At 41.8% G+C, this 25,039-nt stretch overlaps 1 protein-coding gene across 2 annotated transcripts in view; it reads left to right on the top strand.

The window, feature by feature from the left end:
* The first annotated feature begins 9,140 nt into the window (after positions 1-9,140).
* zmat3 (zinc finger, matrin-type 3) overlaps positions 9,141-25,039 on the top strand; it is a 38,900-nt gene continuing 23,001 nt past the window's right edge. For both annotated transcript variants that reach the window (XM_043702230.2, XM_043702231.2), the window contains exons 1-3: positions 9,141-9,597; positions 11,986-12,054; positions 17,046-17,408. In XM_043702230.2, coding sequence (XP_043558165.1) covers positions 17,097-17,408 — 312 coding nt within the window. In that variant the 5' untranslated portion in view covers positions 9,141-9,597; positions 11,986-12,054; positions 17,046-17,096. The remainder of the gene's footprint in view (positions 9,598-11,985; positions 12,055-17,045; positions 17,409-25,039) is intronic.

Genomic DNA, 25,039 nt, shown 5'->3' on the forward strand with positions numbered 1-25,039 from the left:
ACCCGTCTGGTATGAATAACTCCCACCTCCTACAGGTAAAAGTGTAATTCTGGGCAGTTTCTATGACAAGTCTTCTTCTCAGGACTAAGTCCATCATCAGAAGCATTTAAACAATGCAGGGTAGTTGCCCTTCACTACATATAGAGGCAGTTTGGTTCACTGGTCCCTTAGCTGTACTTTTACTTGTACAAAGCCCTTCAGTGGCACCACTTGTTCCTAATATGTCCATAGTGTAATCTTGGTAGGCTTCAATGGCAGTGCCTTTAATTTTTCCCTACATATTGATTCGGGAATCAGAGACACCACTGCACTTGTACCCACTTCTATCTTTACTGTCTTATCCTCTAATTGGGAAGGACCCAGAAACAATCAGCTTCATCCCATATTGATAGGATGTTTGACCAAAACTCAGCTGCCTCTGGGCCTTCTGCTCCTCCCACAGAACAAGCTGACTCTCTGTCTACTTGCTGGCTGGCGGCATGTATCTTACGCCATGTCCTCTGATTTGTTGCCTTTAAGCACCCCTTCTCTTGCTTGTGTTATACTTGGTAATTTAGGGCAAAATTGCCCATTTGGTACACCTCTGGCATTGGGCTTCTCAAAGCCAACACATTGACTCCTTGGTGGCCACTCCTGCCACATTGGCAGCATTCTACACTTTGTACTGCACTCCGTTTTGTTTCCGCTATTTTATGCACCTAGGTATCGTCACTCAACTGTACTAATTTGCTGGCACCAGTTCCATTGAGGTAGCAATTTCGAACGCTGCATTGAAATCCAGGTCTCTCCTTGTTAGTAGCTTCTATTGGATGGCTCCATGTTGGAGGCCACAAATCAAATCACCCCATATGGCGTCTAGGAGGAACCCTCCAAATTTGCAATATTCCTCTAACCTCTTTAAGGCAGCCACAACGTGGGTGATGGGCTCCTGGATTCCTGATGAAGGGCTCCTACCCAAAACATCAATTTTCCTGCTCCTCAGACGCTATCTGATCTGCTATGCTTTTCCAGCACCACTCTAATCTTGACATAGTTCTTGGCATGTCTTCTCCATGGGATTCGCTAGTTGTAACAGACTCCTTAGAATCATAAAGGTTTTGCTTCCAATAGTACTCAAGAAAACTGGTACCATTACGTCTTCAGCCACATTACATAGGCATCAAAATGTTCAGTGTACAGAGTCTAACATCCTGTCTCTTCATCAAATGGTCCCATCACTCCAAATTGGCCCATCATGTTGTTTTCCCACCAGCAGAATTTTTTCCCACTACTCGAGTCTAGTAACTGTTCCTGGCCGTGTCCCCTCAGTGAATGCTCTCTGTGGTGTACACTTCCTCACTGACTATGTTAGCATACTGTACTTCCCTAAAGATGCCCATAGCCCCAGTTCCCATGCGGCCGGTCTCCATGATAACTTTGGTAAGCTCCCAGGTGATTGCTCCTCTCTTCAGCCATCGGCTATGGCCCGAGTCCCCTCATGACTACCACTTTCAGCCCACTTTCTGGTGCATGCAATTCTTCCTTGGTGCCCTCCACAGCTCAAGTCTCCTTGCGACCATTTCTCTTAACATTACTTTCACAATTTCACGTAATTTCTGAAGTCCAATGACATCTTTCCTCCAAACAAAGAAAAAGCCAGCGTTGGCACATAATTTGTTGGCTGGATTCCACACCTGTTGTCAGTTATTGTGTTTGAAGTTCACTAGCTAAAATGCAACATTGCCTACAGAAATATGCTGAATCATCACTAATTCTGACATTTCACTCAGAGTGGGTGCAGGTGCGGATGTGATAATGTGGATGTGTGGATAGTAAGCCCTACGATAGTCCTTGCACGGTGCTTGTAGCCATGGTGTTGTTGACATTAAAGTGCAACACTTTAGCTGCAGTATTCAGAATCACGTACAAGGATCCCCGACATCTAAAGTTAACTGCAATCAAAAAATTAGATGCTTGTGAGAGATAAGGATCTATTTTTCAACCGGAACCACTTATATGCACTTAGCAAGTTTACTATCTTCCTTCCTCTCCCACTATGTCTAAGTGTAGTCCCAATATCCATAGCTGAGGTGGAGGGATCCAGCTGTGTAGTTGACCCTGTTGGCTTTGAAGACTTAGTTGGTTGTCCTCAGGGAGTCCTCTCAGAGTGTCATGCTCAGATGCAGGCTCGCTTTCCACAACTTGGCACCTTGGCACCAGAAAAGATAACAGCAGAAACAGTCCTGTCGATCCTGCAAAGTCCTCCTTACTAATATCTGGGAGCTAGTGCCAAAATTGGGAGAGCTGTCTCACAGACTAGTCAAGCAACAACCTGACATAGTCATACTCACGGAATCATACCTTACAGAACAATGTCACAGACATTACCATCACCATCACTGGATATGTCCTGTCCCAACAGCAGGTCAGACCCAGTAGAGGTAGCAGCACAGTGATATAAGTGAGAGGGAGTTGCCCTAGGAATCCTCAACATTGGCTCTGGACCTCAGCTTCAGGTTAAACACGAGCAAGGAAACTTTCTGCTGATTACCATGTATTTTCGTCCCTCGGCCGATGAATCAGTACACCTCCATGTTGAACAACACTTTGAGGAAGCACAGAGGATGGCAAGGACACAAAATGTACTCTGGGTGGGGGATTTCAATGTCCATCACCAAGAGTGCCTCTGCAGCAGTACTACTGATTGAGCTGGTCATGTCCTAAATTGCTGCTAGACTGGGTCTGCAACAGGTGATGAGGGTACCAACATAAGGGAAAAAAATACTTGACCTCATCCTTACCAATCTGCCAGCTGCAAATGCATCTGTCCATGACAGTACCAGTAAGAGTGATCACTGCACAGCCCTTATGGAGACAAAGTTCCACCTTATTGAGAATAATCTCTGTTGTGTTTTGTGGCACTATCACCGTACTAAATGGGACAGACTTCAAACAGATCTAGCATCTTAAGACTGGGCATCCATGGGGTGCTGGGGGCCATCAACAGTAGTGGAATTGTACTCCCGCACAATCTGTACTCTAGTGGAGGATATGATGCCAGGAGCAGAACCAGGCATACCTGAAAATGAGGTATCAACGTGGTGAAGCCACCAAACAGAACTACTTCCATGCCAAATAGCATAGGCAACAAGTGATAGACAGAGCCAAGCGATGCCACAACTGATGGATGAGATCTAAGGTCTGCAGTCCTTCCACATTCATTTGTGAATGGTGTTGCATACTTAACTCACTGGAGGAGAAAGCTCCACAAATATTCCAATCCTCAATGATGGAAGAGCCCAGCACATCAGTGTAAAAAATAAGGCTAAAGCTTTTGCAATAACCTTCAGCCAGAAGTGCCAAGTGGATAATCCATCTCAGCCTACTCCAGTTGTCCCTGTTAACATTCCGGCAATAGTATTGAAGGCTTTTGCTCCAGAACTTGATGCTCCCCTAGCCAAGCTCTTCCAGTACAGTTACAGCACTGGCATCTACCTGACAATATGGAAAATTGCCCGGTTATGTCCTGTTCATAAAAAGCAGGATGAATCCAACCTAGCCAATTACCACCCCGTCAGTCTACTCTCGATCATCAAAATGATGGAAGGTGTCATCAATAGTGCTATCCAGCAGCACCTACTCAATAATAGCCTGCTCATTGATGACCAGTTTGGGTTCCACAGGGCTACTCAGCTCCTGGCCTCATTATAGCCTTGGTTCAAACAAAACAGCTGATTTCCAAAGGGCAGGTGAAAGTGACAGCCCTTGATATCAAGGCTGCATTCGACTAAGTGTGGCATCAAGGAGCCATAGCAAAACTCGAATCAATGGGTATCAGGCAAATTCTTCGGCACAGAGGAAGATAGCATGGTTGTTGGACGTCAGTCATTTCAGGTCCAGAACATCTCTGCAGGAGTTCCTCAGGATAGTGTCATAGGCCCAACCATTTCCAGCTGTTTCATCAATAACCTTCCCTCCATCATAAGGTCAGAAGTTGGGATGTTTACTAATGATTGCACAATATTCCACACCATTTGCAGTTCATCAGATACTGAAGCAGTCCTTGATGAAATGTAACTAAATCTGGATAATTTCCAGGCTTGAGCTGACAAGTAACATTCACACTACACAAATGTCTGGCTATGACCATCACCAATAAGAGACAATCTAACCACCACCCCTTGACATGGTGTTACCATCACTGAATTCCCCACTAGACTCACCATGTAAACACAGTGGCTACAAAGGCAGGTCAGAGGCTAGGAATACTGAGGCAAGTTACCCATATGCTGATTTCACAAAGCCTGTACACCATCTATAAGACACAAGTCAGGAACATGATGAAATACTGACCACTTACCTGGATGAGGGCAACTCCAACGACACTTAAGAAGCTTGACACCATCCAGGACAAAGCAGCCTGTTGATTGGCACTACATCTGCAAGCATCCACTCCCTCCAATACCAGTGCTCAAGCAGCAGCAATTTACAAGATGCACTGCAGAAATTCACCAAAGATCCTCAGACAGCACCATCCAAACCCATGATCACTTGCATTTGAAAAGGAAAACGACAGCAGATACATGCGAACAATACCACCTTCAAGTTCCCCACCAAGCCACTCACCATCCTGACTTGGATATATATTGCTGTTCCTTCACTGTTGTCAGATTAAAATCCTGGTAGCCATTCTCTAATAGCATTGTGGTCAACCCACAGCAGGTGGACGGCAGCGGTTCAAAAAGGTAGCTCACCACCACCTTCTCATGGGCAACCACGGATGGGGAATAAATACTGGCCAGCCAATGACACTCACATCCCACAAATGAAAAAAAAATACAAAAGCTAGGTTTCAGAGGTAAATTTTAAGGAACAGCACAAAGCAACAACAAAAATGTGAAGTCAGATGAAATTTAGGACTAGCTGATTGGAGATATACAAGATGCGGAAGAGAAAAACGTAGAGTCATAGAAATGTACAGCATGGAAATAGACCCAGTGGCCCAACTCGTCCATGCCAACCAGATATCCCAACCCAATCTAGTCCCACCTGCCAGCACCCAGCCCATATCCCTCCAAACTCTTCCCATTCATATACCCATTCAGATGCCTTTTAAATGTTGCTATCGTACTAGTCTCCACCACTTCCTCTGGCAGTTCATTCCATACACACACGACCTTCTGTGTGAAAAGGTTGCCCCTTAGGTTTCTTTTATATCTTTCCGCTCTTACCCTAAATCTATGCCTTCTAGTTTTGGACTCCCCGACCCAGGGAAAGACTTTGTCTATTTATCCTATCTATGCCCCTCATGATTTTATAAACTTCTATGATTTACTCCTCAGTCACCGACATTCCAGGGAAAAACAGCCCCAACCTCTCCTTATAGCTAAAATCCTCCAATGAACATCCCTATACATCTTTTTTGAAACCTTTCAAATTTCACAACATCCTTCCGATAGGAAGACCAGAATCTCATGCAATTTTCCAACAGTGGCCTAACCAATGTCCTCTACAGCTGCAACATGACCTCCCAACTCCTGTACTCAATACTCTGATCAGTAAAGGAAAGCATACCAAACACCTGCTTCGCTATCCCTCCATCAACTTGCCCACCATTGACTTCAGGCTCACCAGTCTATGGTTCCCTGGCTTGTCCTTACCACCTTTTAAAATAGTGGCACCACATTAGCCAATCTCCAGTCTTCCAGCATCTCACCTTGACTATCGATGATACCAAATGTCTCAGCAAAGGGCCCAGCAATCACTTCTCTAGCTACCTGTGATTCTACTTTTAAGGAGTTATGAACTTGCACTCCAAGGTCTCTTTGTTCAGCATCACTCCCAAGGATCTTACCTTTAAATGTATTAATCCTGCTAAGATTTGCTTTCCCAAAATGCAGCACCTCACATTTATCTAAATTAAGCTCCATGTGCTACTCCTCAGCCCATTGGCCCATCTGATCAAGATCTTGTTGTAATTTGAGGTAATCTTCTTCGCTGTGCAAATTTACTAACTATATCTGTTATGCTCACTTTCAAATCATTTATATAAATGACGAAAAGTAATGGACCCAACACTGATCCTTGTGGCACTCCACTGGTCACAGTCTGAAAACAATCTCCACCACCACCCTCTGTCTTGTACCTTTGAGCCAGTTCTGTATTCAAATGGCTAGTTCTCCCTGTATTCCATGAGACCTAATCTTCCTAACCAGGATCCCATGGGGAACCTTGTTGAATGCCTTACTGAAATCCCTCTAGATCATGTCTCCTGCTCTGTCCTCATCAATCCTCTTTGTTACTTCTTCAAAAAACACAATCAAATTTGTGAGACATGATTTCTCATGCACAAAGCCATGTTGACTATCCCTAATCAGTCCTTGCCTTTCCAAGTACATATACATCCTGTCCCTCAGGATTCCCTCCATCAACTTGCCCACCATTGACTTCAGGCTCACCGGTCTATGGTTCCCTGGCTTGTCCTTACCACCTTTTAAAATAGTGGCACCACATTAGCCAACCTCCAGTCTTCCAGCATCTCACCTTGACTATCGATGATACCAAATGTCTCAGCAAAGGGCCCAGCAATCACTTCTCTAGCTTCCCACAGAGTTCTCGGGTACACCTGATCAGGGTCCTGGGGATTCATCCACTTTCATGACTTTCAAGACATCCAACACTTCTTCTCTGTAATATGGTCATTTTACAAGATGTCACCATCTATTTCACTACATCATGTATCTTCCATGTCCTTTTCCACAGTAAACACTGATGCAAAATACTCATTTAGTATCTCCCCCATCTCCTGCTGCTCCACACAAAGGTCGTCTTGCTTAGCTTTCAGGGGTCCTATTCTCTCCCTCGTTATCCTTTTGTCCTTAATGTATTTGTAAAAACCCTTTGGATTCTCCTTAACTCTATTTGCCAAAGCTATCTCATGTCCCCTTCTCACTCTCCTGATTTCCCTCTTAAGTATACTCCTACTGCCTTTATACTCTTCTGAGGATTCACATGATCCACCCTGTCTTTACCTGACATATGCTTCCCTGTTTATCTTAACCAAACCCTCAATTTCTTTGGTCATCCAGCATTCCCTATATCTATCAGCCTTTCCTTTCATCCTAACAGGAATATACTGTCTGTGGATTCTCATTATCTCATTTCTGAAGGGTCAGAGGAATAGAGTTCATGGGAATTGGGAGAGGGGATGTGAGATTGGAGCATATTACAGATTGCATTGAAATATTTGAGCAAATAAACAAGAATTTTAAACATGAGCAGTGGAGGATTGGAAGTCAGCACAGACTAGTGAGAATGAAGATAAAGGTGCTGGAGAAGTGCCACATAGCACAGAATAAGGGACAAAGAGTTTTGGATAATTATCAAGGCTGCTGGAGCTTATGTTGGGTGGAAGGTAGCAGAACAGCACATAAATTATTGGAGTAATTGAATTTGGAGACATGGTGAAAGTACACATGAAGGTTTAATTGGAGATGGGCTGAATTAAGATAGGCGGGCAAAGTAACAGAGAACATGAGAATAGAAATTGAACTTTGAGCAAAACAGGACACAGAAGTTGTGAAGTCCAGTACAGCCTGAGATAGTGGGAGGGAAAAGGAGTTGAGCTTGTGTTTAGAGCTGAGGTCATTGGGTTCTATCTTCCCCACATTTAGCTTTAGGAACTTAAGGCTCATCCAATACTGAATGCTGAACAACTTTATTGACAGAGATATTGAGAAAGTCAAAACAAGTGAAGCTCATCAAGGAATATATGGAAACCAACCCTATAATTTGTCATAGGGTGATATCTAAATAAGGAAGAGGAGTGACCAAGGATGAATCTTCAGCAGACCTCCAAAGTGACAGTACATATTGAAAACCATTGCAAAAGAGATGCTCTGGTCATAACTGTATAGGTAAGAGTGGGCCTCCATTGAATTGGGCAAGTAGTGGAATCTCTGGAAAAAGATGCAATGGTGCTGATATACAAACTCACACAAACGGTTTTTTAATTTCTGAGTCAAAGAATTGAGATCAAGGACTGTTAAGATGTATTATTTGTTGGAGCTTTCAACAATTCCAATAACAGCCCTATACAAAGGTGGAAAGTTTGACAAATGGATTATATATTAGTAATCAACCGAACCCAGACAGCAGCAAAAAAAACAATGTTTTCTAACTTAGCCTCATTCCCCTTACCATTGAATAGCATCTTGCTGGTGGCACTGTATTGTATGGGAAATGAAAGACTAAATTCAACCTAAAATCTATTACATGTATCTCCACCCCTAACATACGTCAGCTACACGAGGATACTTCATAAGGATACCAAAATCAATGCCAGTTGTAAAATACATGTACAGCTGAGTGAATTCATAAAAGCATTGTTAACATAGAACTATACTCAATTTTATCTGAGATCTGCAGTGTGGATGTTTGCCGATAATTGCAGTTTCAACACCACTCATAATTCATAGGATAATGAAGCAGTTCGTCCCCACACGCAGAAAGACGTTTTTAAAAACAATTAGGCTTGGGCTAATGAGTGGCAAGTAAGATATGTGTAAACCAATGACGATCCCCAACAGGTCAAAATCTAAACATTTACCTTAACATTTATAATACAATGTGAACAATATTACCATCACTGAATCCATCATCAACATTCTGGAGATTACCATTGACCAAAAACTGAAGCATCTATATGATTACGTGGCTCCAAGAGCAAAAGCAAATCAGGGGCTGATCTGCTGATAATTGTGCAATGATTTTGCTCCCCAAAGCCTGAACACCATCTACAAAGCACAAGGCGATAGTCTGATAACATTTTGTCTACTTTCCTGGATGTGTGCACCTGCAGCAACACTCAAGAAGCTTAACATCAAATGGGGTGTTTGATGGGTAGCCTATCTGCCCCCTTAAACATTCCGTCCATCACCGGCAAAGAAACAAAGTTGCTACCTGGTATCAAGGGGGTCTCAAACACAAGTTGTTTATTAATGGCGACACTGACGCCATTAATAAACATGATGTGAGATCGAGATCAGTTATGGGCTCGAGACCAATAGCTGTTAAATGTAATAAATGCTACTCATCTACATCCCCTCCTTGAAGGATACCGACGTAACATTAAATACTTCAAAAAGTTATTGTCTCAGGTATGCGGAGGCTGTGCCTCTTCCTTTATTCTGTCAACCAACTTCAGCTACAAACATCGCTAACAGTATGCCCGCCCTTAGCCCCATTGCCATGCAGGTTCTCCCGGTCAATCACAACCTCCTAGCGCCGTTAACGAATCACTGAGGCTTCACCATAGTAACCATGTTCCCTCCCTCTGTGGCAGGAGGCAGCGCCTAATCGCCTGCTTTTCGCTGCCGCCCGGCGCCACCGTTAGCCGGAGCCTCGGGCTCGCTCGGACGCCTCGAGCCCGGACAATCGCTTTGAAAGGAATGGAATGTGGAAGGTGCCCGCGTGCTCTTCCCGGCATCCTCCTGGCCGCCCGCACGATGCCAGGTGGAAGCGGCAGCGCTATCCCCGTCTGATCAATCCGCCAGTGCCCGGCTCCCAGAGGCTACCGCCGCTCCTTCATCCATCATACTCTGCCCCTTTCCCTTCACGGTAAGAGATCTGGTGTGAGTGTGGAGGACGGGGTCTCACCCTGCGTTCCCCGTAATTGCCGGCCATCCGATCTGTTTGTTGGAAGCTGTAAATAATTTCTCAGAGGACACGGTGCACGGGGAAAATGGCGATGAATGTAAGGCAGTCAAAGCTATAAGCAAAAATAACTGCAGAAATTGCCAGCTGCAGAAATATTTGTGCATCAGGATTTGCAGCAGACAAGGTTAATGGGTATATCTAAGGACTCCTTAGAAATTACCATAAAATGCAGCGTTTATTTTCGTTGAATAAGTAATATCCTGATATTCAAAGCGCTCTCGTTAACTTTGATAACTACTTGGTTACATTGGATTTTTGATGCATCGAAACAAGAGATGTTGACATTGAAGGCACTGTTGCTCGAAAGATGAGATTGCCTTTTTTTCTTTTTGAGCTCTATGGAAGCCAACGTTAATTCCCTGTACATTGAATCTGAATCCCTTTCCCACCGTTTTACTTATTTCCAAAGACAGAATTCTAATAAAAACAAGACTGCTTCCAATTGCTCTCGGGTTAGGAAAATACATCAATCGTCATCTGTTTCTATTGCTTTTATAATATGTCATTTTTCTTTTAAAAATCATCCGGGAAATACCGAAGACCACTTAAAATTATTGATTCTTTTCTCACTCATTCCCAGGCAATGTCTTGTTCCTAAATTAAGTTAAAAAATTATCTACGTATATACAGTATCCCAGCTGATATCCTTTCGCATTGCTCAGTTTGTCAGAGGGTAATGAGAGGAAATAATTGTGACATTTCCTGAAGTGGGCGTCATTGAAAAGACTGGTACAAGTGCTTTTTTTGAGGCGACTTGAAATATATTGTTTTAGAATGATGAAGTTAGTTAAATAATAACTACAGACCAACAGCTATCCTTGGGTTGGCAGAGTAAACAAATATTAAGTGAAGTAATATCAAAATTTGTTAGAGAAATAAAAAAACAAAGCTACTATTGGCAGAATGAAAAAAATTACAGAGCTGAACCCTTCAGCCACAGAGGTAAGTAAATAATGTTGGAGCAGGAGACACATGAATAAGGATGCCAGGCCAGTAACTAAATAAATAGTTACAGAGCTGGCTGGACTTTTTGTCAGGTAGTAAGTGAGGAGGAGGGGAGATTTTTGGTGCATCTGAGTCAGACCTTCAGGTTTTAAATCCCACCTAAGAACTTGATGGCCAAGGAAGGTGCATTCATAACTAAACAATCTACAAATTCTTTCAACACACATCAATGACAGATGGTAAGAACAAAGGAAATTCATGGTCAAATACATATGGAAAGACCTTTGGAGCCTCTTTCATAGTATTCATAGGTCCAAGCTACAACATACTTGTAAAAGTGTTTGTTGCTGCAGCACCTTGGACTGTGAGTGAACTGCAACACAACATGCAATGTGGATATATCTATATTTTCCATTGAAAGTGGAGGATTTAATTTATTTTTTAAAAGAAAAATAATACTATTAAATAAAATTAGATAGCAATTAATTAAGCTGGCAACAATGACTAAATCAGAAACACCCTTTTTAAAGAAGCATGTAAACTGAACTAACTTAACAAATAATTCAATTTGGCTTATTGGGGATCTGGAAGAAGAGGAGAGCACATTGGAAATTGTGGTGTGGTCCTGAGCAACACTTGCCATAATGTAATTGATAATGATCAAACAGACAGAATAACCTGATAAACTTTGTAACTCAACCACTGGTGCAGGCAAAAGTGTATAATAGTGTTGGTCCCTAACCCAAATAAATGGGTAGGAAAAGATGCAGGAAAGTAGGTTCTTGAGTAATAAGGGGATTAAGGGATTACGGAGAGAAAGTGGGAGGATGGGGTTGAGAAATTTATCAGCCACGATTGAATGGCGGAGCAGTCTCGATGGGCTGAATGGCCTAATTTCTGCTCCTTATTCTTATGGTCTTATAGCATCCAGCTGTAAAATCACCCATCAAATCCAAAGAAAAGTAACAATAATTACAAATATTGCAGCAAGCAAAATGGGAGAAGCAGAAAAAGGTGAGTCAGAGGGACTTTGATACCAGAAATGGCAATGTTTCTTTTACCTCTATGTCTGTTTGTTGTGAGAAGGTAGTTGAGGTATTTTGCAGAGTACTCAAAATCAACCATATATTAGACTGATGGAATAGAACCACTGCTGAGTCAGGTCTAGCAGCAGATGCAGATACTCTTTTTTGAAAAACACTGTGAACTAGTTCAATTTTTGCCTTATCTGGTTTTATTTTTGGGATGTAAAATAATTCTGTTTCACAGTTCTGTACACCTTATTGTAACTATTGGAATTGTTGTTCCAGTAATAATGGAAATCATTTACTTTTTCTTTAACAGATAATACTATATGGATACTGGAGGATAAAACACTGTTGAAGGCTGCACATCCGGAAAGTAGAATATCAGGTACATTCAGATAAGTTGCAGTCCTTCATGTTTCATATGTATATATTTCACCTTTCACTGAAAAGAAAACTCTATTACTTCAGAATGCTCCAGTAATTCTCTGTGCATATTTGAATGATGTCATATGGATTTTAGTGACAAAGTTTTGTAGAAAACTAATCAACTGCAGTGGAATTAAAGAATACAACCAAAAAAGCTGGACTTTCACTCACCATGCTGGCTCAGAGCCACATTGTCAGATATGCTTTGCAACCTCTCCCATTTGCCTGTAGCAGGAGGTATGTTGGAGAGTTGCTTTCTCTCTTCCTCATCATGACCAAGCTTGCTGATTTCCATATATTGGCCTGACTCCAGGTGTTCTATTGATTTCCCTCCTCCAACAGCAAATAAACTTTCCTCCTTTATGTACCAACAGTTCCAACTTCAAGATACAATAGGTAACAAAACCATTGAATGTGTGGACTCAGCTATTCCCATGACATGGTTAATGGCAATTCCTGGATGCATAGCAGTGCATGCAATAGGTTGGCAACTAAGACATTTGGGCATTGCATCAGAGATTCAGAGGAGATGCCATTGGAAGCCCATCCTGCCACCACCTCAATGAGGTATACTGTATCCTTATTGGAACAGAATGTACTGTATGCTACAGAGCTGCTGTCCAGCATATGAGACTTTTTTTAATATGGTACTTACAAAAAAACCAAAGCACCCATACCTCTCTAATGTGGCACTTGCAGAAATCTTAAGCACCAACATTGCAAACTGTCGTAAGAAGAACTGTCTTCATGTACTGCAAACTAGCAAGGAGAGGGAACCAAAAATCTACCTGATTAAGAACACAGCTAATCTTCTTGCTGAACAAATATAAGGAGGTAGCTGTTGAAATAAATAATCATGACAATGAAGGACATCATAGAAATATCTTTACTTTCAGCCCTAAAAACACAAAGAAAAATAAATTCAGCCTTCTTTACCTAAAACACCCTGAAATCTATCTTACACTTTGGCAACTGATTTGAATCTACATTGAACAATCCACAGGATGCTGACTCTCAATCGAAATTAAGGCATTGAGAAAGTTAACAACTTCCAATCTAAAATGTTTATTGGGACCAAATTAAAAGTGAGTAGGCAACTAGATATCAATTTTTGTTCACATTTTCCTGAGCTTCAATGAATGCACAAAACTGTTAATGTAATAAAAAAAAGTCTATTGCTCAAGCATTGAATAATGAATGCTATAATCTGCCAAGCTTAAAACCTTGAAGTTGTTTGACACTCTAAGAGTGCTGTCATTGTCTGAAAAAGAAAGGCATTAAAAACCACAGTGGTGGGAGGATACCTGATACCTGATCACAAGCTGGCAACAGCAATATGGACAGAAACCAGATAAAACAAAAGCGCCTCTTCCTGAAGGTGAATCATATCACAAATTACTTGGTGATATTACCTCCAATGTGAAAACTGTACAATAAATTTCAACATGCTACCATGGCAACACAACCACCCAAGAAGTCTTCAAACTTCAAGATTATCACCTCCAGAGGTGATATAGAAGTGTACAAAAGTGTTATAATATTTTATTGTTACATAGGCAGAGCCCTGACTACATGGAAAAAGAAATCATAAGTTGGGAATGGTAATGAAAAATTGCAACAAATCTATTTGAGTGAAAGAACCTGACACTGTATCAACCATTTCATGAAGCTTGAATATTTAGCTCAGAATCTGAATTGGATCGAAGGAAGGGCAGTTGAGCTTTAGCCATAATCTGCAGATTAACTTTCTAAGGAGTTCCAAAGAACTATAGCTAATGAGTGGTGAAAAGGGACTAAATCTTGTTCACAACAATTAGGTTTGCTCAACATGTGCTCACAGAGGCAACACTTCAGTGTCCTGAAGAAGGGTTACACCCAAAATGTTGACTTCTCCACCACTTGATGCTGCCTGGCTTGCTGTGTTCTTCCAGCCTCCTGCTTATCTACCTTACAGAGGCAAGACATAAAGAGTTCTAGCCTACAAAATATTAGAAAATATGGACTCTTCAGGTTATAATATGGCCAAACATTTAAAAACTGTTAATGTCAATTAGCAGAAAACGAGTTCAGACATTTTGAAAAAGAACAGTATATCTTTATTGACTATATATATAAAGCACTAAGATCTCTGCATTTCATATAGCACTATTTTGAATGTTATGTCCTCTGTGAGGGGGGCGGGGGGGGTGATAATGTGTGTGCTCTTTCCCCAAGCCTCAGCAGGTTCCTGCCAGTGTAACACCCTGAGCATGTACCCATGGAAGTCTTAAGACTGGTGCTGAGACCTGGAGTTCTAAATGTCTAAAATGTACTCTTGGGCCATAATTTGTCAAAACCAAAGGTCATTTGTTCTCCATCTTGACTTGTGTAGCTAATTCATAAACTAAGAAAGCTTTTCCTCTCTATATGTTTTATATACACACACTATCAGGATCCTTGAAATTTGAAATTTAGTTATTCTAATACAGCGAAAGGATATTTATGCATCCTGTAGGCCCATGTTATTCTCTCAAATTATGGCTTTCAGTCCAGGTTCAATCATCACTGCTTCCCATTTTAGAATACTTATCAGTGAGAAAAACAACATTGCTATGCACCATTGCAATAAGAAGAACACACTTGCTGCAGTTTTCACTGTCTTGTATCATCACAACGGCAAGAATGTACTCATTGGTGTTGCTGCTAATTGCTGAAAAGGCTTTTGAATGTGTAGGTTAAGATTTTGTCACTAGTAACTTCTGGTGGCCTTGAAATCTGTGCATGAATATCTTCTGAAATATATGATGGAAATTCCTAGATTCTTCATGGCACAATAGATCCAGCACACAGCAGCAGGGATGTCAGTGAACAGGTAAACAATCAAGCTTATTGAAATATTCATAACCATCAAACCAAAAATTAAAAGCAGAATAAAAGTTTGTAAATATGTAAAACTTCTAATCATGATAAAATTTGAAAATTCCTCAAATTTAAAATGAACGTTTCAGGACTGGTAAGGCTATTGCACAGTAATTATGAAGTATGCCATTAAAATTTCAGTTACATGCCAATCAACAAGGTGTGACATTTTTGGAAGTTTTTACACTGAATCTATATGCCAATAATGTGCCACGTGTTGGTGGGAAACTTCCTGGGAGTTCACCAAGGATGGAAATACTCCTGATTTAAGGAAATGGAACAGAGCTCTGCATAAGTTGCTCTTCGGATGGTCGGTGTGTACTTGTTGGGCCGAAGAGCCTGTTTCCACACTGTAGGTAATCTAAAACAAAAAAACATAAGGTCTGGGGGATACTATTCACTTTCCTATTTAGGAATATTAAAACCGCAAAGATATCTTGAGCTCTCTGTTTGTTCAGAGTCATCTGGACATGTACTCATTGAAGTACTGTAATTTCTGAACTGCATTACAAATGAATAGCATCAGGAACACTGAAACAACATAAGGAAGCACATCCGTCTTTGTGAAGCTCAATTTATCTCTGTTCTCTTGTGTCCCACAGTAATTTGCATGAAATTTCCTTTCCCATCTCATGCTCCTCCTCTCCACATTCATTTTCCATCTTCCCCCAGCTTTTACCCTATCCATTCTCCATGAGGTGGGAGGCCAAAGTTGCATAATTTGGTTGGAGAGGGGGTGGATATTAAAAAGAGTTGTACAAATAAGCTTAGGTAAGTACTTCCCTGTGACTGGAATGGCAATTGCATGGCATCATTGTTCATGCAAGTGTAATGGAGTGTCATTTCAACAATTATGGAAATTCTGCTCCTTATAGGGAGCATATAATTGTGGAAGAAGGGTCTTTCGAGCAGTGTGATATGCCTACCTCAGGGCAGAAAGTCCAGATTTCAGTCCCACATGCCTGGGAGAGTGCTATAGCACATCCAAAGAGATGAATAAAAATTATTTATTATCATAAGAAGAATAATCAGTAGCGGGGGTTACTAGGAGAAAATGTTCCTTGCTTTAATGTAAATTTCTTCAAAAGTGGAAGTCCTGTTCAGTAAGAAGCTGGGTCACAAAAACAGTAGGGGTATGAGGATGAGGTGGGGGCATGGAAAGAAGGATGATGGATTTGGAGAGGAAGTTATTGCAGAGTTTGTGAGGGTGGGAGTTGGGATTTGCAGTGCATCGCTCCGATATATTTGACAAAAAGATTGCTATAAAATATTTGGGAGTACCTATTGCATCATAGGGAAGACTGGATAACATGAGACCTCCAAAATACTGGATCTTACCAGGTTGATTGAACTTGACTATTTTAACAGACCATCTTGAAAATTTATGTATTGGGAATGAAAACTGGTTTCTCACTGATGAAAATGGGGTGATCACAGTGAGTTGTAGCAGGAGAACTTGTGGTTTCTAAATAAACTGGGCCGAAGAGATAACTGCAGTTTAGACTTTAAATATAAGAAAGAAAATGTGAAAAATAAAAGATATAGTATTTTGGTGTTACACTTCATGGCCATGCCAGTTAATGGTTGCATTTTTTTGTCAACTTTATTTGTTATAAATTCCTATGTGTAAATTATAATCTATGATTCCTTGTTGCATTGATTGCCAGCCACTAATACGCTGTCTAATAATTATTAGATCTCAGATTAAAACTTCGTGAGTCAGGTTGGTATCTCAGCTGATAAACAGCCTAGAAAATCCTGGCAGTCAGTGTGATCGGGTATTTAACAGTATCAATGCCAATGTACTTGTAATTTATAACGAGTACAGTTGACAAACATAAAGTCGAGTAATGCAAACACCAAGTACAAGATCAAAATTGTAGATGCTGGAAATCTATAATCAGAACAGAAAATGCTGGAAGCACATAGGTTATGCAGTATTTCTGCTGAGAGAGAAGCAATTGACTTTCCGTGGAGATAATTTTTTAACAGACAGGAAGTGCAGGCAAACAACAGTATATTATAAATATTTAATTTTGCTTTTTTGTTTAGCCCCAGAAACAAAGATAAAGTCTGCTTCTGGATCAACGTTCTGGATCAACAATGTGCCAACAGCCATATCGCCACACAACTCTGCCCCAGACTTTGCAACCTCTTGCTATTGAACCTCTACTCTTAAAGCAACCCCAGAATCTTCAGTCTACCTCATCTGCAGTGATGTCACGATCCTCACAGTTGTTACCCGCACAGATGTGTAAACCATCTCAATCAGAGCTTGTTATTTTGTCACAAGAGAAAGTACCTTCCTTTGATGCACCCCAAGATCCTATTTTAGCAGACCTCTGTAGGCCATTACTTTGTAAATTGTGCAATGTATCCCTGAATTCAACACAGCAAGCACAGGCACATTATCAGGTGAGTTGGCCAGCAAGAAATTGTGTGTATACGTATGCATTATCTTTAATTACAATATAGAGATATATATAGAGATAAACGTGTATGGAAAAGAATACAACTCTAAGCATAAATTTCTAACTGGCATTATTTGTTTAAAATAAATGAGTGAATACCAATATTAAAATAAAATTAATGAGAAAATCCAGATTTAAATCCTAATCTGGAACTGTGAATACCATCTGTCCAGTATGTTGAAATGCATTGCTTTTGCCTAGCTGCATTTCTTGATATGTAAAGGCTTTGTGCTTTGAGATTAAGAATTGTTTCTGGCAAGATTGATTAGCATTTTTTATTAATATTAATTCTAAAGATATCACATATAAGTTAAGGCACTGTGAATGAAGTAAAAACCGAAATTGCCGGAGAAACTCAGCAGGTTTGGCAGCATCTGTGTGAAGAAAGCAGTTAGCATTCCTGTCTGGTAACTCTTCATCAGAAGGGTTTATCTAGCAATTTGTGTTTTTGTTTCAGATCTTCAGCATCCACAGTTTTTTGTATGTTATTGTGAATGATATCTTGCTTGATATCAAGTAGGCACATCAAATACCAAGCCGTGGTTTGCAATAGTTTTTTCAAATGTACGGGTAGCATTTACCTTGTATTGAATTTCTTTCCAGTTATGTTAATAGCTTATGTGTTAACTGTTAGAAGTGAATTTATGTATAAACAAATTAACCTTTCAGGTTGTGCACAGAATTAAAATCAAGAAATCAATAGTGATATCTTGAAAAGTGTCCATTTTACAAAAGAAGACGTGCTGGAGGTCTTAAAACACATAAAGATCGATAAATCCTCAAGACCTAATCAGGTGTATCCTGGAACTTTGTGGGAAGCTAGACAAGTGATTTCTGGGCCCTTTGCTGAGATATTTGTATCATCGATTTCCATGGTTGAAGGACTGGAAGACTGGATAGTGGCTATATGAAGCTATCATTCAAGAAAGGTGGTAAGGAAAAGCCAGGGAGCTATATACCTGTGAGCCGAATGTCAATGGTGGGAAGATTTTTGGAGAGGATTCTGAGGGACAAGATTACATATATTTAGAAAGGCAAGGACTGATTATGGATAGTCAACATGGCTTTATGCATGGGAAATCATGTGTCACTAACTTGATTGAGGTTTTTGAAGAAGAGACAAAGATGATCAATGAAGGCAGAGCAGTGGACAATGTCTATTTGAACTTCTGCAAGGGGTTTGACAAGGTTCTGCATGGGAAACTGGTTAGCAAATTTAGATCATAAGGAATCAAAGGAGAGCTAGCCATTTGGATACAAAATTGGCTTTAAGGTAGGAGACAGAGGGTGGATGGTTGATTTTTGGATTGGAGGCCTGTGACCGGCAGTTTGCCACAAGGGTTGGTGTTGGATCCACTGCTTTTTGTCATTTATGTAAATGATTTGGATGTGAAAATTAGATTTGCAGATGTCATCAAAATAGGTGATGTGGTGGACAGTGAAGAAGGTTATCTTGGAATACAACAGGGCCTTGATCAGATGGAAATGTGTTGCTGGAAAAGCGCAGCAGGTCAGGCAGCATCCAGGGAACAGGAGAATCGACGTTTAGGGCATAAGCCCTTCTTCAGGAATGGGGAAAGTTTGTCCAGCAGGCTAAGATAAAAGGTAGGGAGGAGGGACTTGGGAGAGGGGCGTCGGAAATGTGATAGGTGGAAAGAGGTCAAGGTGAGGGTGATAGGTCAGACTGGGGTGGGGGCGGAGAGATCGGGAAGAAGATCTCAGGTTAGGAAGGCGGTGCTGAATTTGATGGATTTGACTGAGACAGGGTGGGGGGAGGGGAAATGAGGAAACTGGTGAAATCCGAGTTCATCCCTTGTGGTTGGAGGGTTCCTAGGCGGAAGATGAGGCGTTCTTCCTCCAACCGTCGTTTTGTTGTGGTCTGATGATGGAGGAGTCCAAAGACCTGCATATCCTTGGTGGAGTGGGAGGGGGAATTGAAATGTTGAGCGACAGGGTGGTTGGGTTGGTTGGTCCGGGTGTCCCAGAGGTGTTCTCTGAAACGCTCCGCAAGTAGCCGGCCTGTCTCCCCAATATAGAGGAGGCCACATCGGGTGCAGAGGATGCAATAGATGATATGTGTGGAGGTGCAGGTGAATCTGTGGCGGATATGGAAGTTTCCTTTGGGGCCTTGGAGGGAGGTGAGGGGGGAGGTGTGGGCGCAAGTCTTGCACCTCCTGCGGTTGCAGGGGAAGGTGCCGGGAGTGGAGGTTGGGTTGGTGGGGGGTGTGGATCTGACGAGGGAGTCACGGAGGGAGTGGTCTTTACAGAATGCTGATAGGGGAGGGGAAGGAAATATATCCTTGGTGGTGGGGTCCGTTTGGAGGTAGCGGAAATGACGGCGGATGATGCGCTGTACATGGAGATTGGTGGGGTGGTAGGTGAGGACCAGTGGGGTTCTGTCCTGGTGGCGGTTGGAGGGGCGGGGTTCAAGGGCGGAGGAGCGGGAAGTGGAAGAGATGCGGTGGAGGGCATCGTCGACCACGTCGGGGGGGAAATTGCGGTCCTTGAAGAAGGAGGCCATCTGTGTTGTGCGTTTTTGGAACTGGTCCTCCTGGGAGCAGATGCGGCGGAGTCGAAGGAATTGGGAGAATGGGATGGCGTTTTTACAGGGGGCAGGATGGGAAGAGGTGTAGTCCAGGTAGCTGTGGGAGTCGGTCGGTTTGTAGTAGATGTCCGTGTTGATTCGGTCGCCTGAGATGGAAATAGAAAGGTCGAGGAAGGGGAGGGAGGAATCTGAGACTGTCCAGGTGAATTTGAGGTCGGGGTGGAAGGTGTTGGTGAAGTGGATGAACTGTTCAACTTCCTCGTGGGAGCACGAGGCGGCGCCGATACAGTCATCGATGTAGCGGAGGAAAAGGTGGGGGGTGGGGCCAGTATAGTTGCGGAAGATGGATAGTTCCACATATCCTACGAAGAGGCAGGCATAGCTGGGGCCCATGCGGGTGCCCATGGCTACTCCTTTCGTTTGGAGGAAGTGGGAGGATTGGAAGGAGAAGTTGTTCAGGGTGAGGACCAGTTCAATCAGTCGAAGGAGGGTGTCAGTGGAAGGGTACTGGTCGGTACGGCGGGAAAGAAAGAAGCGGAGGGCTTTGAGTCCTTCGTGATGGGGGATGGAGGTGTACAGGGACTGGATGTCCATGGTGAAAATAAGGCGTTGGGGACCGGGGAAGCGAAAATCATGATCAGATGGGCCAAGGGGTGGTAGATGGAGTTTAATTTAGATAAATGTGAGGTGTTGCATTTTGGTAAGGCAAATGAGGGCAGGACTGATGCACTGAATGGTAGTATCCGGGGGGAGTGTTGCAAGACAAAGAGACCTTGGAGTGCGGGTTCATAGTTCCTTGAAGGTGGAGTGTAAAAAGTGTCTGTTATGGTTGCCTTTATTGGTCAGTGCATTGACTGTAACAGTTGGGATGTCATGTTGAGGCTGTCCAGGACATTGGTTAGGCCACTTTTGGAATACTGCATTCAATTCAGGTCTCCCTGCCACAAAAAGGATGTGGTTAAATTTTAAAAGGTGCAAAAGAAAATTAGAAGGATGTTGCTGTATTTGGACAGTTTGAGCTATGGAGAGAGGCTGAATAAGCTGGGGCTATTTTCACTGGAGCATCAGAGGCTGAAGGGTTATCTTATTGAAGTTTATAAAATCATGAGGGGCATGGAAAGGATGAATAGCCAAGGTCTTTTTTCCTAGGGTAGAGGAGTCCAAAACTGCGTGGCATAAGTTTAAGGCGAGAGGGAAAGATTTGAAAGGAACCTAAGGGGCAACCTTTACACACAGAGGATGGTGCATGTATGGAATGAGCTGCCAGAAGATGTGGTGGAATCTGGCACAATTGCAACATTTAAAAGGGATCTGGATGGGTACTTGAATAGGAAGGGATATGGGCCAAATCCTGGCAAATGAGACCAGACTAATTTAGAATATCTGATTGGCATGCAAGAGTCAAACTGAAGAGTATGTTTCCATGCTCCATGATGCTGACTCTACATGTTGTCATCAGGTGAAGTGAGACGAGAAGGTGGAAATATTGGAGCAGATGTAATTCAACCATTGTTTTATGTGTAAATTGGACTGCAACTCCTGACAACTACATATATGCAGTTAACCATAGCAACCAGAATGCTTCTCCAAAGCTCCACCAATATCCAGCAGTGAAGCTCAGCATTAAGGTATGTGATAGGGCACAAAATTGGGGAACATAGATGAACAGTGAGTAGCAACTAAAATCTACAGAAACAGTTTGGGCTTGTGTGAATTCCAGTGTAATTCCAATTAATAACATGGTAATTACTTATGCTAAGGAAACTCTGAAAATGAACTTTTACAAATGTGGATTCACATCCCTTCTGATTTCCTATCTTTCTTTCCCCTTCCTTTTGATTGGGCATTTAATTCAGTGTTCTTGCTGATACTTTCAGATTCAAACTCTGCATTGTGCAATGATAATTTTTCATTTTGATTGATTACAGAGATACACAGTTTTGCTCATATAGATCACATCCATTGAATAAAGCAACACTCCAGTTAGCCAGAGCTCAAAATAATAAGTAGCAATTTCATACAGTTTGTTGGAAATCACCTACCTCAAAAAATCTAGATGAAATTGTTTAATGAATATTTTGAGCTATAGACAGTTGAATTTATTTTTGTGTGTACCATCCTCCCTTTAGGTTCTTGATTCTGATTTATCCAACAAGCTAGTTGCTAGAGGGGAAGTCACTTACTGGATAGCTGTTGAATGGAGTTAGTGGAGGCTGACATCTATCTCCTCTGCATTTGAGAATCTACCACCCTGGTGAATGAGGCAGGTCTTTCAGTGCTGTGTATATCTGTACTGTTTTGTAGGTACAAAGCCTGGCCCTTGAAGAAAGTGGAAGGATGATTAGTCATGGCAGAGATGAGGATGTTAAGATGAATTTGTTATGCCTTGAGAAGGCCTAGATTTGCAGCAACCGGCAGAAAATCCAGGTTACAGAAGTGTTCAGGAAGGATCAGGAGAGGAGACTGAGATAATATGGGCTTATTTAACAAAAAACGGAAAATCACATTCTAAGAAAGATATTCAGTGAACCCTACTGGAAAGATAAGAACAAGAAGGTGGATGCTCGCGATCTGAAAGGTTCTGGAGGAGAAGGGCTTCAAGATGCTTGATGAAACAGAGGCCAGTATCTTGTCACCAAGTCACCCTTTATTTACATGCGGAGTGACCTTGACACTGCTCCAACTCCCTCAGAGCCAGCTCTGAAATGAACAGAACCTCTGGCACTTCTGTTTATACCTGTCTCCATCAAACATGCTCAGGACAAGGACAGGATGGGGTTAGATACAGAGTAAAGCTCCCTCTACACTATCTATCTGACAGCCCCAATCAGGGAAATCATATTCTATGAGGTCCACCTAGCTGACTTCATTACAATCACTAAACTTAAAACTTGGGGGACATGGAGAAAAGCTAATGTGAGTCCTGGCCCCACTTAATGGGAAAAACAAGAGCAAAAGAAGAAGGTCTAAATCACCTTCTGTTTCCCTTTTCTAGCATAATGATCAGGTGATTTTGGCCCTTTCATAACTGTAAAATTTCACTTCACTTTAACTCTACTCTACAACCTTGCTGGCTGGGTAACCTTTGATAGACTTCCTTATGCGATATTGTTCTGCCATGTTGGGTAAGAAGTAGAGAAGACTGTGGGACAAAGAGAATACGCAAGGATCTTAGAAAAAGGCAGGGAGAGATCATTAGACAATTGATTGTGGAGGAATGAGGGGAGAAAGGATTCATAGGAGGAGAGAGAAAAAGGGGAGAAATGAAAGTGAGAGAAGAATGAAGGGTCAGTCCCTGGGGTGAAATGGAGGAGAAGATAGAGAAGAGGAGAAAAATAGAGCATTGTCTAAGGAGATTTAAGGCATTGAAGAGTAGAGATAATAGTATGAAATGAGAGAAGGAATTTTAAAATATGACTATCTCTGACAAGAGAATCTTAACACATTCCTTTGATATTCATCAGTTTTACCATGCCTGATATCCCCACCATCAAGATCTTGTTGTGGCCAGAAACTTAACTGAACAAGCCATTAGAAATGTCTGGTTATCAGATCAGGTCTGTGAATTCTGTGGCAAATAATTCACCACCTAAATTCCAAAAGTCTGCTATCAACAAGTCAGAAGTGTGTTGGAATAATCCCCTTTCTTGAATGAGTGTGCTTCCAGCAGCACTTCTGAAACTAAGAAGGTGAGCAGTATCCATAATAAAGTAGCTTGTATGATTGGAATTTCATCCCTTACTCTAAACATTTATTCCTTTCACCATCAGTGCACTGGGGTAGCATTTTGTTCAATCTATAGAATGCACTAGTACAATTTGTCAAGACTGCTTTGATAACACTACCTACCATTACATAGAAAAGCAAGCTCACATACCACCGTAACGTGGAAATATGTTGTCTTTCCTTCAGCGTCACTGTGTCAAAACTTGGAACTTTCTTCCTAACAGCACTGTCACTGTACCCATATTATTTGGACTGAAGTGGTCCAACAGCAATTAGGAGTGAGCAGTAAATGCTAGCTTTGCTGGTGAAGCCTAGATCCCATGAATGAATATGAAAAAGGGGATTATTAAAATAGCTTTCCCTTTCTCCTTATATATCTCTACCCCACCCTATCTGCTGTCTTTCTTATCATAGAATCAAACAGTCATACAGCATGGAAACAGACCCTTCAGTCCAACCAGTCCATGTTGACTGTAATCCAAATCTAAACTAGTCCCCCCTGTCTGCGCTTGGCCCATATACCTCCAAACATTTAATAATCATGCTTTTCTAAATGTCTTTTAAACATTGTATCCACCACTTCCTTTGAAAGTTCATTTCACACATGAATCACTTTGTGTAAAAACAAAAATTGCCCCTTGTCTTTTTAAAATCTTTCTCCTCTCACCTTAAAAATATGCTCCCTGGTCTTGAAATTCCCCACCCTAGGGAAAAGACACTTGCCATTCACTTTAGCTATACCCCTTATGACTTGATAAACTTCTATAAAGTCACTCCTGAACCTCCTATGCTCTGTTGAGAAAGGTCTCAGCCTGTCTAGTCTCGCCCCATAATTCAAGCACTCCATTCCTGGCAGCATCCTAGTAAATCTCCTCTGAACCCTCTCCAGCTTGATAATATCCTTCCTATAAATGGCAACCAGAACGGGACACAGTTCTCCAGAAATGGCCTCATCAACGTCCCATACAACCCAAACATAACATCCCAACTCGTATGCTCAGAGGTCTGAGCGATGAAAGCAAGTGTGCTAAACGCCTTCTTAACCATTCTATCTATATATGATGCAAACTTTAAATAATTATTAGTTCTACAACACTGCCCTACTTTTAATTGTAGAAGTCCTACCGTTGTTTGTTTCACCAAAATGCAATTTATCCAAATTAAAACTCCATCTCTTCAGCCCATTCATTCAATTGATCAAGATCTCTTTATAATCTTAGATAACCTTCTTCACTGTCCACAATGCCACCAATCAGGAGACTGACAATCTGCAAACTTACTAACCATGCCTTATATATTCTCAT

The sequence above is a fragment of the Chiloscyllium plagiosum genome, unplaced genomic scaffold (assembly GCF_037043375.1).
Source record: "Chiloscyllium plagiosum isolate Xiang-an unplaced genomic scaffold, Cpla_swu_hap1 HiC_scaffold_13, whole genome shotgun sequence".
In the NCBI taxonomy this organism is placed as follows: Eukaryota; Metazoa; Chordata; class Chondrichthyes; order Orectolobiformes; family Hemiscylliidae; genus Chiloscyllium; species Chiloscyllium plagiosum.